The sequence below is a fragment of the Dama dama genome, chromosome X (genome assembly GCF_033118175.1).
Source record: "Dama dama isolate Ldn47 chromosome X, ASM3311817v1, whole genome shotgun sequence".
NCBI lineage: Eukaryota > Metazoa > Chordata > Mammalia > Artiodactyla > Cervidae > Dama > Dama dama.
Genome location: NC_083714.1, coordinates 133,682,465 through 133,703,044, shown reverse-complemented (window position 1 = coordinate 133,703,044; position 20,580 = coordinate 133,682,465). Strand labels below are relative to the sequence as shown.

Here is a 20,580-nt window from a genome sequence, read left to right as displayed (position 1 = left end):
CATAAAAGCTACATGGTGATTCCAAGAAGCAGACTGCTTATATGAAGTAGGAAACAATCATGAGGAAAAATGAGATGGCTGGATTAGGGGGTCATGCTTGAACACCAGTGAGTGGCAGAGGCTGTGGATATGTCAACAAATAAAGTAAAAACCTGTCCCTCATCAGTTCTAGTATCACTGGGAGAACTGAATCAAATAATCTTTAAAAAATTTTTTTATCTAAAAACTAAAGTTTGGAAAACAGAGGGGGGAATCCAAATCTATAATCCAACTCGTCTAACGTTATCAACTATTATCATTTTTGTGAAATATCTAGCACATGGTAAAGCACAAACTTTGTAGCCGGGTTGCTTGGGCTCAAATCTAGATCTGACCTCAGGCAAATGGCATCACCCCTCACTGTGCACCTTGTTTCCTGTAAAATGCAAATAAAAGTACTCACCTCACATAGTTATAATGAGAACAAATTATTATACCCACATTAAAGCTGTGAGGATGAAATCTGTTAACATATGTACCTGACATGCAAGCCTTATATTAGGATTAACTATTATTTTTTATTATCTTGCTTGTAGTTATGATTTACATAGTGATAATCCAAAGGCAAGAAATTTTGAGGGCAAAGCAGTGGATTTTAGAGATGCTATAATGGGGAACTGCAATTTCTTATGAAAACAAGCAGCAACCTGATCAAAGCAGTGCCTGAGGAAGACTTCAGCAGCTTTGCAACATCTTGTGGACTGATCAGACAATGACAAAAGGGACGCCATGCACCTAGGCTGTGGCAGTCACCTGGGGGTGTAGTGAAAGAAGCAGGAGCTAGGAAGGCAGGTCTGTGAACAGAAGAAGCCCAAACTGGTTGTAGGGGATAACAGAGATGCTAACTGGCTACAAAGTTAAGAAAAGACCATGATGTTTTAGCTTTAGAAATATAGGAAGATGGTGACAAAAATCAGGAAATTCAAAGAGTATCAGGAAAGAATTTTCTAGGCAAGAATACTGGAGTGGATCCCTGGAAGGGATCCCCCCTCTCCAGGGGATCTTCCTGACTCAGGGATCAAACTCAGGTCTCCTGCATTGCAGGCAGACTCTTTATCATCTGAGCTATCAGGGAAGATGGGCAAAACAAAGCAAATGAGTCTTTAAATATACTGAAATATTGCAAGCAAATTCTTTCACAATTACCTCTGGTGCAACAAAATTTGCCGTATAACAAGGAGTCATGAGAAGACCATTTTCTGCTCTTAGCTGTTTAGCAAAGCCAAAATCACAAATTCGAATAGATTCTGGATTTCCAGATTCATCCACATAAAGAATGTTGCTCGGTTTCAAGTCTCTGTGAACCACCTAGTTGAAATACAAATTAAAGAGGTACATTAACAATATGTCTCCATTACGGAAAATTATTTATCACAAAGTTAACAAGATGATTGGTAGTGACCTTCACATTATTCTAACAGTATAAAATACTGATAGTGTAAGTATAACTTACACTGTAAGTATAACTTACACTGTAAGTATCTCTCACACAGAACTGTGGCAAGGAAAGGAGGAAGAAAGAACAGTATTTACCCCCTCCCTCACTTTGTCCAATTAAGTGGATTAAGGAAAAATGCAAATAGCAGTAATATCTGTCTCCAAGTTATTCGTCGTTCAACAAATATTTATTGAATATCTATCATGTTACCAGGGTATTATACAAGGAGCTGCAGATACTCTGATGAACAAGACCTGTAAGATCCTTGCCTTTACATGCCAGGAGCCTACCCAGTAGTAAGGGAGGCAGAGAATAAATAGGTGAGTGACGGGGCACAACTCGGGAGGCTCAGGAAGGGTCTCCAGAGGATTTAACAACTGATTTAATATCTGAAGAACTGAATGTAGAAGCCAGAGAAGTCAGGGTAGTCATTCTACGTAGAGTGAATAGTGTGTACAATGGATGAACACAATAAATATGTGGACAGGCTCAATGGAATAGGCATGGGGTTTAAGTACAAAAAGGAAACAAAAATCCAGATTTACCTAAGTACTGCCTATGTGATATCCAAGCAACAATGGCACACACACAGAAAGATACCATTCCTTTAGAGTTCTGTATTACTTTCTCCCTTTAATCACCTACTGGAATACTTCTTTTATCTCAAGTCTCTCTGATGCCCCTTATTAGACTTATGTGTTTCTTCTGTCACCCAATTCTGAGTTTATGTTCTAATCAGTAACCTCAGTTTCACGTCCTAACATCCAGAACTTTACTTCTCCAGACCAGTTATTATTTTAATAACTAATTACTGCTGAGGCACTAAGAACACAGAAGAGTTAGATGACTGCACAGTCACAAATTCTTCAGTGAAAACTGAGTTCTATTAGTTTCTAGTCACAGTAAATAAGCAAATCTTGAGCAGCTACAAGTGAAGAAGCTCTAGAATTAAATGAACACATTTCACTTGTTAGCTTCTAGGGGCAAAGACAAAGAAAACAAGTATAATGTACTGAAAATAAACTCCTTAAGAAGAGGTCTGTTATTCTTTTCTTGCCTCCCATTCCTCTTTGCTCCTCTGCTATTCTCCTTTCCTCCCTCTCCCCCCTCCCACCTCTCTCTTGTTCCTCTTCCCTCCCACACTCACTTCTTTTAAAAAATATGGTGGTTTTTGGTTTTGTTTTTTGTGTTTTTTTTTTGCCATTTACTAAAAATCTGTATGCAGGAATAAAGGAGGAAAGCACCCACCAGTCAGAAATCCGGTGGCTCTTTGGCCTAGTCTGTTTGAAGGATTTCCTTTTACAAGTGAATACAACCTATGACTCTGGTTCTTGTCTAAACTCTGCTGCTGCTAAGCTGCTAAGTCACTTCAGTTGTGTCCGACTCTGTGCAACCCCAGAGACGGCAGCCCACCAGGCTCCCCCATCCCTGGGATTCTCCAGGCAAGAACACTGGAGTAGGTTGCCATTTCCTTCTCCAATGCATGAAAGTGAAAAGTGAAAGTGAAGTCGCTCAGTCCTCTCCGACTCTTAGCAACCCCATGGACTGCAGCCTCCCAGGCTCCTCCGTCCATGGGATTTTCCAGGCAAGAGTGCTGGAGTGGGGTGCCATTGCCTTCTCCTGTCTAAACCCTAAATGGGCCCAATTCTCAAGAGTATGCAGTGGCCTAGCAAAAGTGGTGCTGTTTTCTAGGTCACAAAATCTCATGTACTTCTTGGGAAGTGTAAGAACTTAATGTTTATAAACAAGCTAAAATTTCAAAGTAGAACTTCAGGCTCAATGGGAGAAATCTGCATAGTGGAAAAACAGCAGCATAATTAACATAATATAGTTATTTTTCTTTACATGCATAAACTAACTTCTATCTTTGTAATTTCAGCTCAAACACTAAGAGTGAAAAAGAAAAAAGGTATTTAGTATTTTATACCAAATTTCATAAGGTGTTTTATATACATTAGGTTAATAAAATGTTAAAAATACTTACCCCTTGTGCATGAAGATATTCAACAGTTTTGGTAATAGTAAACAGGACAGCACTGGCCTCTCGCTCAGAGAAAAATTTCTGCCTAAGAATTTTATCCAGCAATTCACCTCCTTTCATAAGTTCTGTCACTACATACACATATTTTCCATCATCATATACCTGTAAAATTCAATACCAAAAATGCAAAAAGTTATGTGAAGCTTTACATGTGCTCAGCATGACGTTTAGCATAGTAAAGAGAAATTAAAACTCAATTTATATTCAAGGAAAATTTTACTTATCATAACCAATGAAGGATATAAAATTTGTAAACAATTTTATACACATAAAAACTTTAAAATAGGAATTGATGAGATACTGTCAGAAAAATAACCTCTGATTTCCTTCCATGAAGCTTAACTCAAGGCAATCAAAATAGCTATGGGTATGGAATGTGAAGGGGCACTGAACTTCTGCTCTTAGGGTGTGTTCCTCTTGATCTTTCTACCTACTAATGATGAGAGGGACTGCTACAAAGACATGTGATTGAGATTTTCCTGGAACTTCTACAACTGCAGAACTTCTATATTTATATGCACAGTACACTGAATTATTCTGATTTTGATTAAATTAAAAGACAAACTGTGGCAAGAATTAAGTAGGAAGATTAAGTAGCAAAGAGAAATTTCATTCAACCATACAGAAGCATACCATATTCACTCTAATATAGAAAAAGCAAGCTCAACGTAATTTTGGATTTATACTCTAGGCAATCCCAAACTGAAATAACCCTCTCCTTAAACTTCATGCCTTTTTATTCCCCTCTTCTCATAGAGTTACTGCACAGCTCTGTTTAGCTCCCTAACAGATACCATGTACTGGGGCCCCGAATATGAGAAAACAAGGTACCTGCCCTCAAAGTTTTTATTCTAGTAAGGAGAAACAGACATAGAAATGAGTTTTAAAAAATGTTGGCAATGTAACAAAAGTGGGGATTATTTTAGAGACTTTGGAATTTGACATGAAGGAGCAAAGATATAAAAAATAGCAATAGCTTATGGAATTCCCCAGGCAAGACTGAAATTAAGTATTCAATATTTTCTACATTTCCTTTTTAATGTACTTGGTTGGATTCTTGGAGGTTATATTAATTAAAGAGTCACTTAAGTGAAATAGCTTCACATTTTAATGGATTATATTAACCTCCTCTAACAATGAATAGTGATACATTATTCTGAGGAAACTGGAGTTTCAGTTAGGAAGGAGAAGGAGGGATAAACGCTGGAATTCACAAAATCTCAGAGGTGAAAGGTACCTTACGAGTCCTCTGACTGAGTTGGCTACATGACATTTCTGGTCTATAATACCCAGACACGGCCTCTAAGCCCATATGAGCACGATCAGCAAGAGAGGACTTAATGCTGCCTGGGGAGTTTGCAACCTTTGCCAACATATCTGTTATGACAAAAGCCAATGGTAGCAGGGAGGGAAACTTCACTTGTTTCGGGGGTGGTGGTGGGCAGAATAGGAAGCCTGAAGGACGTAATGCCTTAGCTAAGTCTTAGATTGTGGTAATTAGCCAGGCAAAGAAGGGTAACGGTATTCCCAACAGAGGGAATCATATAAAAGAAAGAGCAGTAGAAGAAAACATTAAAAAAAATGTACATACTTGAGCATGGCTGGAGCATTGGGTATACGAGGAAGTGTGAACACTACAGACGGAGGAAGGCAGGGACCAGAGGTGATGGGCAGCCTGAACTACAGGCAGGAAAGTAACATGGTTACTTCCACAGAAGTGGTAGCTCCCTCTGGCAGTACTATGGAAGACAGTTTGGGGAGCCTACAGAGCCTCCCCTATGGCTCAGATGGTGAAAAATCTGCCCATGACGAGGAAGACCTGGGTTTGATCTCTGGGTTGGGAAGATCCCCTGGAGAAGGAAATGGCAACTCACTCCTTGTAACCTTGCCTGGAGAATTCCATGGACAGAGGAGCCTGGCGAGCTGCACTCCATGGGGTTGCAAAGAGTCAGACACTACTGAGTGACACACACACACACACACACACACACACACACACACACACACACACACACACACACACACACACACACACAGCCGGAGCCTGACTTAGTTCAACCTGAATATAATTAATACCTAAGTGTTCCAGTAAATACTGATGTTAAGAGCAATAATATCATTAATACTTTTCTTCTTAAAGTAAAGGCAGAAAAATTAACTATATACATGATTTTTTTCTGTAACTTGAATTATGTATGTTGTCCTCTGTTTTTTTTTTGCTCACTATATCGAGTTCTTTGTCTAACACATGATTCCAAATGTGAGTTAGACAACTGATTCAAATGATCTATGTTAAAAGAATCTACTTACATCCTTTAGAGTAATAATGTTTGGATGCTGTCCATAACGAAGAAGAATTTCAATTTCTTCTGTAGGGTCTCTCTTGCTTTTATCAATAATCTAAAAGGCAAATATTTATCATAAAATTTCATGAACTATACAGTATAAACTTCAAGTATTTACAGCTACAGATTTAGGTGTTATTTTGTGTAAACACTGTATTTATAAGCCACTTATTAACAATTTTTATTCAAATACCTGGCCAAATTGTCTAATCAAAATTTGAATGCCAGTCTTGATATAGATGGTAAGGCCATAAACTCTATGCCCTGAGTCATATTCACATCAGGTCTGTCTAGTTTAAGTTTGTAAAAAGTTTAGGATTTAACAAAAGCTCAAAAGCCTCAAGAAAAGGTACCAAGAACACAGTTAACATAACTTTCTTCCATTTTTAAATGTCTTAAGACCTTTGGGAACTCAGTTAACTTCTAACCTCTATCAATATAGATAATTAAGAAGAGCAAGATATATCTTTAAAACCACCACCAGAGTTTGTTTATTGTAATTCAATACAGTTATTGGATTACCTTTACTTTTTTAAATAAAATGCTTCAATGGAATATGCCATTCGCTGTAAGCTACTTATAAAAAATTAATTAACAGTTAAGTAGAACAAACTTATTTTTGAAGTTAGGCAGAAAGCTAAGCAGAATACCATACCTAGAAATTCTACTTGGCTAGAATTAAGTTTAATTATTATAATAAAGCCCTTTAAAATACTAATTTAGCTTTCCAACCCTTTTATGTCAGCTGCTTCTTCAGAATACTCCTCTAAATGTTTTAATCTGTTAAAGAAGTACTATATTTTTTAAAAGGCAACAAGTTTTGCTTTCATTTCATCCAAAAGGTAGTCTAAAACAAATTTTGTGATCTTCATACTTTCAGTTTTAAAACAGCTTAGTAATTAACATATGTAATAAATACCCAAATGCTCCATCATCCTAGGAAAGAGCTTGTAACTCTTAATATGAGCCAAACCTGCTATCTGAAATGGACTTATTTGTGAAAACAGTTCTTCATTTGGAGAATGGGGAAGACAAACATACAAGTGTTCACTGTGAGCAACTGCAAATGATAGTGTGGAATCAGGCAGATGGATGATTAAGAGGAAGGATACAGGGAAAAGACATGCCAACTCAAAGGAAATGATTTGGCACTAGTCTTGTGAAAACCAGAACACATTGGGAGGCTTGTTTTTTTTTTTAATTTTTAAAATTTACTTTTATTTATTTATTTATTTGATCACACCCATGCAGCTTGCAGGATCTTAGTTCCCTGACCAGGGATTGAACCTGTACCCTTGGTAGTGGAAGGGCAGAATCTTAACCACTGGACCACTGGGGAAGTCCGGGTTTGGACTCAAAACTTCCTCATAGAGGCATGTGTCTTGATTTTTGGCTAAGAAATTCCTTATTGTCTTAGGACACTTAACTAAATTAAAACAGCTAATGATGATATATTTTATGACATTTGTTCTTTTTCTTTTATTGGTTCACAGATCCTTTTAAATGTGAAGGATGTATTAATATTTTTGCCATAAAAATAGACACATACAAAATCCAGCATAAAATTTCAAGGAACTCCCTGAAAGTTTGACTATAAATGGGGACTTCTGAGAATAAAAGGCATGATACTAAAAACCAGGTCAGGTGAAAACTGGTACCGCCTTTCTCAAACTGTATGTATGCTGCCTTATCTTTTGAGCTTACAGGGGAATCTATGGTTCCAGATTAAGATCCTGAAGATCACTAGTTAGACATTTAAATTACCTTACCTTTTTATAACAGAGGACACACATAGCAAAGCAGAGTGTAATTTTTAACTGGTACTAGCATGCATGAATAAGAACTGTTAGAGTTACATTTTATTTATTTTTTATTTCTTAAATAACTATTATTACAGAAGCAATACGTGTGCATTGTGGAAAATTTAAAAACACAAAAAGCAAAATAAAATAAAAACATCACACTTTTATTCACTGAATATTTACGAATATTTACCACTATTCATATCTTAATGTACATCCCTTCAGATCTTTTTCTTACTTAGAAGTATTAGAATTGCATTTTAAATCTAAAAACACTTACCTTCACTGCAAACTCCATGTTTGTGGCTTTATGTATACATCTCTTGCAAACGGAGTAGGAGCCAACTCCAATATCTTCTTTTACTTCATATCCATCAGTAAACTGGATACTGTTCCTGTGCAACTGCTACAGACACAATTATAAGCTGATAAAGAGCTCTGTAATGACTTTGGTATGTTATGTAATAGGGAAACATCAGCATGCACTGTAAATGAATTTAGTAAAATTAAGAGTGAATGTTAACTGCAGTCATTCTTCTACAACTTTGTATTTCAGATGTGTCTATGATAAAATGTACAGCAAGAAATATTCCTTTTTAAAAAGCTTATGTTAAAAAGAGAAAACTGAATATGTAGAACAAAAAACACGGAGCTATGTGGTTTTTGACAGTCTTGCCTGTGATCATTACCCATTCTACTATCCAAATGGCTACATGTCTTTGAAGCAAATGGGGAGATGTTTGAAACCTCTGGTGTAGAAGAAAAGATCAGAAAGATTCAGAATCAGAACATCTGGATTCTTGTCTTAGATGTACCACTTGTAGACCATGTACCCTTGAACTTGTGTATTCTCAGAAGGTGAGGATTATAGAAAATAATATATCTGAAGGTGATACTTATTTTATTGTCACTTTGGACTATCACTAGCCATGCCCTCCTTTCTCTACCCTCAAGTCATAGCTTCATTATGACTCTGTCTAGAGAAGCTGCTAATGGCTTGAGGACTAGTAATAAGGGGTAGGATTATGAACAGCAAATTACTAGTTCTACAAACAGACTGAGGGGAGTTGTTCTGCTCTTGCCTATTGTATTGAAGACACCCCTCAGCATGCCTATAGGTTAAAACTTGAATTCTACAGAAAAAATGTTTACGATTTCTATGTTATGTACAGAAGTTTTGACTTAGATACTTACCATACATCACATGCCTGCCATAGTAAAAGGGACAGACTATTTAAACATGAACTTTGTTAAAAAAAAAAACAACAGTGTTTAAATTGATTTTCTAGAAAGCGGAAAGCAAGAGGACTGACTTGTGGAAAAAAAAAACTTAAGTGCAAAAGCAATTTAATCATCAGGCAAATTCAAGCACTAATTATACCCTAAAAAGAGCTCAATGTTTCAAAAGATGTATCTAGTTCCCTCTATGATTAGGAAGATGAATTAAATTTATCTTTCAATGATACTAGGATGGGAAGAAAGAAAATCTAAGGGTTTGAACTACTTGTGTTCCTCTAATAATATCTAATTTAGTAGTGCAGTTCCCTGTTACACACACACAGACACACACTCTCACAGTCACTCAGAAACCTGCTTCTATAACTTCTTTTTCTCCTGCACTGATCAACAGAGGGGGAAAAGGGAAGTAGGGGGCACCCTAAGGCAGCATCCACAGGCATTTCTTCCTAATGACAATGCAGGCTCCAAAAGAATAAAGACACAAACCTGGAAAACTTAAAGTTTAAGTTCATTTTTATTTCTTATCTACTCCTATGTCAGAGGTTGGCAAACTATGGTCTATGGCCCAAATCTGGTTTACAGCTAGTTTTTCTAAATATAGTTTTATTGGCACACAGCCATGTTGATTCATTTATGGACACTCTATGGCTGCTTTTGTGCTACAATGGCAGAGTTGAATAGTCGCAGTAGAGATCCATATAGCCTACAAATCCTCAAATATTTATCATCTATTCCTTATAGAAAAAGTCAGCTGACCCCTGTTATAAAACATCAGTGAAACAGGAGACCTCAGCTCATCGTATCTGATCTAATAGAGACAGAGGATGAAACAAACAAGGCCTGATAAACATTCTGAGGCACAGGAGACAAGAGAGACAAGATGGTGATATCGATCTCAACTCTCTTAGAATTTCACTTTCAAGTCAGATAGGTATCCAGGATTTTGGCACATGCAACCTTTTCAAAGGCATATGAAAGAAATTTCTAAGGGCCAAAGATATACAATGCATTTTAAGCTGCTCACTTAAAGTCAGCAGATCAAATCTAACATAATTATTCACACAGTGAACTATATCTTACAACATTTCAAATTTAAAATTACTTAGACATTCACTTACCTGAACAATTGAATGCACACCAACTGTCTGCATAGCTTGGCTTTCATCATCTGAGGTAATAGCAACAAAACTAAACCCCCGAAAAAGCTGATGAGCATTAGCACTAGGTGGAATGCCAGGTGAATCTGAAAATAATAATAAATTACTATGAAGGCAACTGCTTTGAAAGGTAATTAAGGGAAGAACTGTCCACATTATGACCTTTCTCACTTATTCTGGAACTCCACTTCTCAGGTATTCAGTGCTTTCAGGATAACTCAGTGAGTCACTGTATCAGAACTGTCCTGATGGCTTACTGCCATCACAACTAGGACATCTTAGTCCCTTAGAGCCCAGAAAATAGCTAATTCATTTGAAGAATATACTAAATGAATAAATTACTGGGTTACTGTTATTCTATATTAGCACTGTCCCAGAGAATTTCCTACAGTGATGGAAATTTTCTTTATCTGCACTGCCCAATATGGTAGCCTCTAGCCACACGCAGCTACTGAGAATGAGATGTGGTTAGTGTGACTAAGAAACAGTTTTTAATTTTAATTAATTTAAATAGCCACATATTGCTACTGGCTACCATATTAGATGAGTGAGTGAGAGTGAGTGAAGTTGCTCAGTCATGTCCGACTCTTTGCAATTCCATGGACTGGAGCCTACCAGGCTCCTCTGTCCATGGGATTCTCCAGGCCAGAGTGGATTGCCATTTCCTTCTCCAGGGGATCTTCCCAATCCAGGGATCGAACCCAGGTCTCCTGCATTGCAGGCAGATGCTTTACCCTCTGAGTCACCAGGGAAGCCCATATTGGATAGTCCAGCTCTAAATAATAACCTAACAATACTATAGCTCCTGGTTAGAGGGAGATACAAGGTTCATCTACAGATAATTTAGGAGAAACAAAATTTAGTCCAGTGGTCTCAAGATATAACATCAGAATCTAGAAATCTAAACTCCAGTTAAAATTACTAAATATATAAAATATCAAATGTATATATATAAATTATATATATATATATATATATCCTAGGACAATCATGGTATGCAGTCCTTAAAATGTATTTTATGACATTTACATGTATACTTATTCAAACTATTTCTGTGGAATCTATTGGCATTAACAAAAACAGAAAAATACTTTCACAATACTCCTAATGTTCACTATAAAAAGAAATAATAAAAGCATAATAAATGTGTTATTCATAAATATAAAAACCCAACTAGGCATACTAATATTTATAAACATACTCTAAAGGCTACAGGCAAGCAAAAAACAAATATATCTACTTAAACATCAACTCCACATAAAATTCTTTTTAATATCAGCTTGATATCTTCAGCAATATATATTTAGTGAATTTTACATTAATGTGGCAGTATCATACTGAAAGTGAAAGTTGCTCAGTTGTATCCAACTCTTTGCAACCCCATGGACTATACAGTCCATGGAATTCTCCAGGCCAGAATACTGGAGTGGATAGTCTTTCCCTTCTCCAGGGGATTTTCCCAACCCAGGGATCAAACCCAGGTCTCCTGCATTGTGGGAGGATTCTTTACCAGCTGAGCCACCAGGGAAGCCCAAGAATACTGGAGTGGGTAACCTATCCTTTCTGCAGTGGATCTTCCCAACCCAGGAATCGAACCAGGGTCTCCTGCATTGTAGGCAGATTCTTTACCAACTGAGCTATCAGGGAAGCCCCATTATACCGAAGACGTCTGCTAAGAGAACCTATCTGGGCAGAACATAAGACAGAACTGCTCTATTCTAAGATTTTCCCTCTATCAAAATAACTTGTATTAAGAAAGCAAAGTAAAATACTTCTGTGTATCATCAATTCTATGCATATCATTGCCTATGCATTTGATAAAATTCTATTCATGTATTAATCCAAATTTCTAAGACTGCCTTATAAAAATAAACACCCTTCAATGCTAATATTATAGACTGTCAGGCTTTTTGGCTGTAAAGCTTTATAGCCAGATTTAAATGATACACACAAGTACATTTTCTATTTATTTACTTGTCAGTGATAAACCTGGGATTTAATACACCTAAATAAGAGAATATTAAAGTGCAAAACACACCATTATGTATAATGCACATACAAATTAATGAAATATAGCTTACCATTCAAAAGATCACTTCTCTATAACAGTTACAACAGTAATTTTAGGATATCCTAATACAGGATATGGAGAAGGCAATGGCAGCCCACTCCAGTACTCTTGCCTGGAGAATCCCGTGGATGGAGGAGCCTGGTAGGCTGCAGTCCATGGGGTCCCTAAGAGTCGGACATGACTGAGAGACTTCACTTTCACTTTTCACTTTCACTCATTGGAGAAGGGAATGGCAACCCACTCCAGTGTTCTTGCCTGGAGAATCCCAGGGACAGAGGAGCCTGTTGGGCTGCCATCTATGGGGTCACACAGAGTCGGACACGACTGACGTGACTTAGCAGTAGCAGTAGCAATACAGGATATGAATCATTTTGAAGTTATCACACCTCACATAAAGTTTAAGCTATGTTTGGGATTTGAACTTTACAAGTATTTCCACGAGCACTATTTATGCTAAAGTACTTCATGTGAACATAGCTACAAGTAAATAAATGCACAACCAAATGATGTTTTCAAATCTGTATAAGGCACAACATAATTTGCTAAAAGATTTAACAAGGACCTTAATTTCTATAACATGCTATAAAGGATTTAATAATGATCTAATTATTGCAGCAGGGATATTGTATGAAGGGGAGAAATGAGGACAGCATAAAGATTTATATTAGATAAGCTTTTCTGATTGAACAAGAAAAAATATATAGATTGTCTTATATTTGGGTTTTCACATTTTCTCCTTACCTTTGGGAGTTTTTGCAGTAAACTCAGGATCAAAATAGAAAGTATCTTCAGGCCTGCCAGTTGCAGGTTTAAAAGGTGGATGAATTTCTCTTCTATACAGTTTCTGGAGGGAGAAAAAGAGAGCCTTAGTCATGTGTTAATTATTAAAAATATATATTTCAAGCAAGTTTTCATTTGATACTTACATTCCAGTCTATAGTTGAGAAAAATGAATGTCTTTTAATTTCTTCAACTCCATCTGGTCCTGCACCTATCGAAAATTAATTAGCTTTGATTAAATAGCAATTTTATTTCAAGGATAGATACACAATGCTTATTTAGTCTTCACTTTTAACACCTGCCCTACTACTTCATAATTCCACAGTACAAATACCCATCCACCCTCTAGAAAACAAACATCACTAAACACAAAAGAGAAACAAATTAAGAATTTTACCTAATCTGTTTGCAGGATTTCGTTTGAAAAGCATTCGTAAAAGACTCTGGGCTTCTGGGCTCAAAAACTGTGGCATCCCAAGTTTGGCTCTAAATAATAAATCCATATAATAACATTTTATTTTTTGGAGGTATCTGTATTTTATTTTTAAAATGAACTTTTAATTATAAGATAATTGTGGATTCAAACTCCGTTGTAAGACATAATACAGAGAGATCCTATGTACCATTTACCCAATTTCCCCCAATAGTAACATCTTATAAAACTATACTGCGATATCACAAGCAGGATATTGACATCGATAGAATCCACTGATCTCATTCAGATGTCTCCAATTTTTATTGCACTTCTTTGCCTGTGTGTTTAGTTCTATGTCATTTTAAAAACTGGAATTGATTTACCTTATATTATTTTTAGGTGTACAGCATAGTGATTCAGTATTTCTGCAGACTATATTCCACTTTCAGTATTATGAGATAATGGCCATAATTTCCTGTGCTATATAGTATATCTTTGCTGCTTATCTATTTTATACATACTGGTTTGTATCTGTTAATCCCATACCCCTAATTTGTCCCTCCTGCTTCATCTCTTTGGTAACTGTGTGTTTTCTATGTCTGTGAGTCTGTTTCTGTTTTACATATACATTCATTTGCATTATTTTTTGATTCCACATATAAATGATATCATACAGTATTTGCCTCTCTCTGTCTCACTTAGCATATCCATGTTGCTGCAAATGGCAGAATTTCTTTCTATTTTATGGCTAACCATTTTGTGTGTGTGTGTGCATGTGCGTGCGCACACCAAATCTCCTTAATCCAATCATCTGTTAATGGGGGATCTGGGCTGCTTCCATGTCTTGGCTATTGTAAACAGTGCTGCTATGAACACTGGGGTGCATATATCTTTTTGAATTAGTGTTTTCATTTTTTCCAGATATATGCCCAGGAGTGGAACTGCTGGATCATATGGTAGTTCTAATTTTAGTTTTTTGAAGAACCTCCCTACTGTTTCCATAGTGGCTGCACTAATTTATGTTCCCACCAAGAGTGTATAAGGGTTCCTCTTTCTCCACATACTCTCCAACACACTTTTATTTGGTTGCTTTGTGTGGCTTGTGAAATTTTAGTTCCCTGACCAGGGATTGAACTTGGGCCCCTGGCAATGAAAGTGTGAAGTCTTAACCACTGGGCCACCAGAGAAGTCCCATCCAGTATGTGTTATCTGCAGACTTTTTGATGACAGCCATTCTTACAGGTGTGAGTTGAAGTTCTATAACATTTTATCACATTTCTAAGCTCCTGTAGCCACCACCAAAGCAAAGGTACTGAACAACCAGGATCCTTCAAGTGCCTCCTTTATAACCCTACCCACCTCCCTCCTTCCCTGATTCCTAAACTCTGGAAACCATAATCTATTCTCCATTTCTATAAATTCATCATTTTAAGAACGCCATGTAAAATGGAACCATATAGTATGTAACGTTTTTCATGCAGCATAATTTCCTTGAGATCCATCCAAGCTGTTGTATTATTAGTTCATTCCTTTTTATTGCCAAGTAGTATTCCATGACAAGGACACGCCACAGTTTGTCTATTCGCCTGTTAACAGACATCTAGATTGTGTACAGTTTGGGGTATCACGAATAAAGCTGCTATGAATATTTCGGTCAAGGTTTTTGTGTGAAAACATAATAGAATGTTAGCCCAAAATCTTGTAATGAACTTTTTCACTTTTCAGAAGTTTTTAAAAAAGTACTACTGTAAAAGTAAGATCATCTGGATCTGTTACTAAGATCTCTGTGACTTTGGGAAAGCCAATCACCCTGAGCCTGTTACCACTTCTTCATAAGCAAGGGGATATGGATGTTAGATTAATGGTTGCCAAATGGTAGACTTGGAACTCTTTCTCAAAAGGAATTTAAGAAATCCAACATTTAAAACTGCTAAGAGAACATGTGTTTCCATATACCTATTTTTTCCTTCCATTCCCTTTAACAGCCCTGTAAGGAAGAGGAGCTGGTGGGAAAGGGGTCTGTGGAACATCTAAGATGTCTGTGGTACAGTCTGAAAACCACTAGCTTGGATGAGCTTGAAGGTCTGTTTCAGCTCTAATATATAATTTTATTCTTCTTCTCAACCTACAAATTAAGGAAACCAATGATCCTATAAGTATGAAAATAATAACAGAGATGGACAAAATGGCTAGTAGAGAAATTTCTATTTCAGAAATAGATCCATTTATTATTCAGTGAGTTGTTATTGAAGCTACTGTGTGCTAGACACTGCTTAGAGCTGAGCATACACATAAAGACAGCCCCCAATGGTCAGTGACGAAGATGGGTATAGATAACCCTTGTACATTAAGAGGCAAACCCAGAAGGGTACATGTGAAGAGCGCTAAGAGAACATGTGTGCATGCTCAGTCTCTCAGCCATGTCCGACTCTTCTGTGACCCCACGGACTATAGCCCGCCAGGCTCCACTGTCCATAGGACTTCCCAGGCAAGAATACTGGAGTGGGTTGCCATTTCTTTCTCTAGAGGATCTTCGCGACTCATGGATCAAACCCATGTCTCCTGTTTGGTAGGTGGATTCTTTACCACTAAGCCACCAGGGAAGCTCAAGGGAACTGTAGGGGATATTTATTTTAAATATGGGAGATTGTAAAAGGCCTTAAGTGCAATTAAAGGTTGAGAATCTATTCATTTGGTCAGTATTCCTTCAATACTTTACTAAATAACATTAATTTCTCTAGACACTAAGCAATAACAACAAAATATTTCATGATCCAATGAGCTTGTGGAATCTCATCTATTATACCCCATGCAGGAGACATAAAATATGTTGTATACGAAAGGTTGATAAATGTGAGTTAAGAAGTCAGTATTTTTCTAAACATTTGTTTTTAGCATCGCTTTTTCAGACAATACCTATTAACATCTTATATAATTAGGGTTATGTTAAACAACTGAAACAAGGGGAAACACCACCGTGTTGGGTAACATGAATATAGTACAGATCTTTAAACAGTGGACTAACAGACCATACTTATTTTCAAGAAGATAATGCCAAGGGAAGTACAGAATGATCTTGAGTGGTAAAAGGTGGTGGGCAGTGGGCTTTCTACTTAGAAGCTTGACCCTATAGTGTGGGTAGGAGATCACCATGGGTAGGAGATCTGAGAGCTATAAGCAGTACAATACAGAGGAAAGGTTGGGAGAGTGAAATATTTCTGAGAGTGAATTTAGTGAATACCTGTGAGTGCAAGAGGAAGAAATTAAGAATGATTTCTAGGTTTCTGGCTTGGGAAATAGGGTGCATGGAAATGCTAATTGGGAATACAAGAATAGGAACAGAACAGCGAACAAAGATAAATTTAGCTTAAAAATGTTAAGTCATGCATGTCGTTTGTTTTGGGTGAGACATGCAGGTGAGTAAATGGAAATACAGGTTTGGTGTCTGGTAAATTAAGAAAGAGTGACTTGGGAGTAATTGAAATATTTAATAGTTATTGGAAAGATTGATATCCAGGAAAGTGAGCCCAGAGGGAAAGAAAAGCACATCAGAGATGGAACCCTGGGGAACGAGAACATTTAAAAGGTGGTCAGGAAAAGAACAATTTAGGCATTAAAAGTAATGACTGCAACTGGCTGAATCAAACAGATTATTAAATCCCATGAGCTTGTTATAGTTTTTAAAAAAAAGGAAAAAGAAAAAGTCAAAAGTAGCATAAAAACCCAACTCACAATGGACATCACCCCCACTGGAAGTAACTAGGGCTGTGACAATTGGAAATAATTAAGAAAAGAATCAAATATTTATTTTGCATTTGTTTGAATCTAATTTCAAGATAACTAAATAACCCTAGCTGATGAAGAAAAGTTTATAATTTTGGAAAACACCAGCTAATAAATGAAAAAATAACAATAACAGAAAATACACCATTTAAAGTCCCTAATAAAATAACTGTTTCAAGTAATGATTATCAATGGATGAACTATTAGATGAAAGCCTGACATGGAACTTAACAACGGAGGGATCAGCTATAATCACAAGAATTTATCACATATAGTGGTGCAACACAGTGTTGTAAGTCTCTTGATATGATGTAATAGGGTGCAAAAGCACAAGTTATGGAAATAATCTTGCCAAAAAAGTTTAATCAAAAATGGGATAAAGGAGTAAGTGAAAAAACACCACAAGGAGAATTTAAGAAACATCCACATTCCTGGGAAAAGACTAATTGTTATGTAACCATGGTAACAAGTCACCAGAACCAGTCAATTGATCAAAGACGATTTGCCTAGATGAACAGCCTTTCCTTTTTGTTCTTGCAAACCAACCAATCAATAACTGCTGTTCACCAGTGAAAATTAGCCAAACAAGAATCAACTAACTCCAATAACCAGACCTGAGTACCAACAGTCCCACCCAAGGAACTACACTCTTACAGATGATGTCAACTCACTTAAGGCCCTGAAAACCTGCCAGTTCTTGAACTCCACCCTTCCTCCAAACCCTATATAAGAACAGTGGTCTACTATGCTTGGAGAGATGCTGCTGGACCACCATCACTTTCCCTTACTATAGTAAGCAACAGAACCACCCTTATACTTTTTGTTTCAGATACTGAGAAGTGGTCTTATCTTTTGACAAGATAAATTTAGAAAGTGAAATGATATAAAAGTGACATAATTTCTACAAGTAAATGGCAGGGGAAAAACAGGAGTACACTGTTCTAAATGAACAGAAGCTTAAGAAATATAACCAAAGGAAAGGTGCAAACTTGATCTGGGACACAGTTTTGGAGAAAACCTGAAAGATCTGGTTAAGGATTGATATTAGATGACTATTACCACACAAACTGAAGCAGCTGAGAAATGACATGGAATGCTTGGAATATCTCAGGAAAGAAGAAAAAAAAAAAAAGAAAAGACTAGACAAAGCAAATGCAGCAAAATCTTGATGACTCTTGATTTGTATATGTATCTTCACTGTATTATTCTATTTTTGCAAAGGCAGGCAGAGAAGGTATAGTCAAACAAAAGAGACCAAAACAGGAATGGTTAGAGAGGTGGGAGCAACAGATAAAAGTAGGAAAAACTAAGTGGGGAGGCCAGCAGGGTCAAATATTCCTCAGAGAGACGTTCCTTAACTATCCCACCTAAAATGACTCCTGCCCTCACACTTCAAGAGTACCCTGGCTTATTATCCCCACTGCTCCTATTACTATAGTAAATTATTATATTTATTTGTTTAGAGTAATTCCTTTGTTTCCCCCACTAGAATGCAAACTCTGTGAGATGACAGAAGATCCTGTCAGTCTTGTTTCACATTGCATCCTAAGTACATATATATAGCAAGACCTCAATCATCTACTGAATGAACTGTGGGAACAAATGATACAAAGAGTCACCTTTCAAACAATCTGTCACTAATTTGAGCAACCAGGAAATTACTGATGACTATAGTGAGAGACGTTTCAACAGGGTGGTAGAAGTGAATAACAAACAGGCTATGGTTATGATTAAAACAGCCAAAAAGGTAACAAAAAGCATAGACTACTCTTTAAAGAGGCATTGTATCTTCCCAGTGCACCAGGCCCGACACGGGTGGAGAGGGAGGTGGGAGGGGGGATCGGGATGGGGAATACGTGTAACTCTATGGCTGATTCATATCAATGTATGACAAAACCCACTGAAATGTTGTGAAGTAATTAGCCTCCAACTAATAATAAAAAAAAAAGAGGCATTGTATCGAAAGAATGCAGGAAGATGCTGCAGAAACTTGAAAAAAAGGCCAAGTCAAAGAAATGGTTTGATTTTTTCAACACTAGAGTGTGAGTATTAGCTGAAAGGAAGGGGCCAGAGTAGATAAGAGTGATGAAGGTTCAGTGAACATTTGTTTACATAGCAAATACTTTTTAACGTTTTTTTAATTATAAGGATAACATAAAGTGCAAAAAACAAAACAAAAACCCCAAACCAAAGTACACAGCTCAATGACTGACCACAAAGTGAACAGTCATCTGACCAAGAAATATAAGATTTCCAGAACCACTCATCCAATGTAACTACTTTCCTTATTCTGCCACAGGCTTTTGCCATCTAAATATGGACCCTAAAAACTATGTTTTAGTTTGTCTGCTTTTAAAACTTTATAAATAGAACCATCTATGTAGTATTCATTCTTTGTATCTGAATTGCTTTTGTTCAACATTCTTGTGAGGTTACCCAAGTTGTATATAATCGTGGTTTGTTAATTTTCTTTCCTGGATGGCACACTACACCCATGGGCAAAAAGCTTCAGCCTATTTTTGTATGGCTTTTGAGCTACAAATGGTTTTTACATTTTAAAATTAGAAAGAGAGAATAAACAATACAAATATCTGATAGAGACTGTGTGCGGCCTACAAAGTCTAAAATATTTATAGATAGTCAATCCCTGTTGTATTCCATTGTATGAACTTACCATAATTTATTAGTCCATTCTTCTGTTAACAATCTAATTTCTAACTTTTGGCTATTATAAGTAATGTTGCTATGACTATCTGAGTACTGGTTTCTCAATGTGCAAGAAGTACCTTGATACATTTTCTAAGTTCTCTGCATTGAGTTCTTAATAACTTCTAGATTTATTTCTAGGTTTGATATTTTTTATACTATCGTAAACAGAATCTTTTTAAAAAAATTACATTTTCTGTCACTAGTATTCAATCATGAAATAGATTTTATTTATTGACCCTTTATTCAGCAACTCTACCAAGCTCTTATTAATACCAAGGATTTATATGAAGATTTGCATTTTCTATGGACACAATCATTTTAACTAAATGACATTTTTTTCTTTTTTTGGCCATGCCATGTTATATGGCTTATAGAATCTTAGTTCCCCGACCAGGGATCAAACCTGGGTCCCTGCCAGTGGAAGTCTGAAGTTCTAACCACTAGACGGCCAGGGAATTCTCAATGACAATTTTATTTCTTCTTTCTAAATCTTAAACTGAACTTCTTTTGGTTGCCTTACTGTACTTGCTAGTACCTGCAGAACAATGTGAACAGAAGCAGAATAATGGGTATATTTGTCATATTCCAAATCTCAAAGGTAAAGCTTTCAATATTAGCATGAAGATAATTATATGGGTTTGTTCATATTTCAACCACATAATATGAATATCATAATATCAATAAATTTCTTAGTTACTTATTGTACTATATCTAACACTCTAAAATCTCATTTTTTAGTGTGAAGCACTGATTTTTAAATC

General features: G+C 36.6%; 1 protein-coding gene across 5 annotated transcripts in view; it reads right to left on the bottom strand.

Moving 5' to 3' along the window:
• The window catches only part of RPS6KA3 (ribosomal protein S6 kinase A3), a 102,181-nt gene that overhangs the window by 10,895 nt on the left and 70,706 nt on the right, over window positions 1–20,580 (bottom strand). For all 5 annotated transcript variants that reach the window (XM_061137247.1, XM_061137246.1, XM_061137244.1 and 2 more), the window contains 8 exons: window positions 13,310–13,398; window positions 13,059–13,123; window positions 12,874–12,976; window positions 10,023–10,147; window positions 7,946–8,071; window positions 5,829–5,918; window positions 3,462–3,620; window positions 1,186–1,347 (listed from right to left, as the gene is read on the bottom strand). In XM_061137247.1, the coding sequence (XP_060993230.1) occupies window positions 1,186–1,347; window positions 3,462–3,620; window positions 5,829–5,918; window positions 7,946–8,071; window positions 10,023–10,147; window positions 12,874–12,976; window positions 13,059–13,123; window positions 13,310–13,398 (919 nt within the window). The remainder of the gene's footprint in view (window positions 1–1,185; window positions 1,348–3,461; window positions 3,621–5,828; window positions 5,919–7,945; window positions 8,072–10,022; window positions 10,148–12,873; window positions 12,977–13,058; window positions 13,124–13,309; window positions 13,399–20,580) is intronic.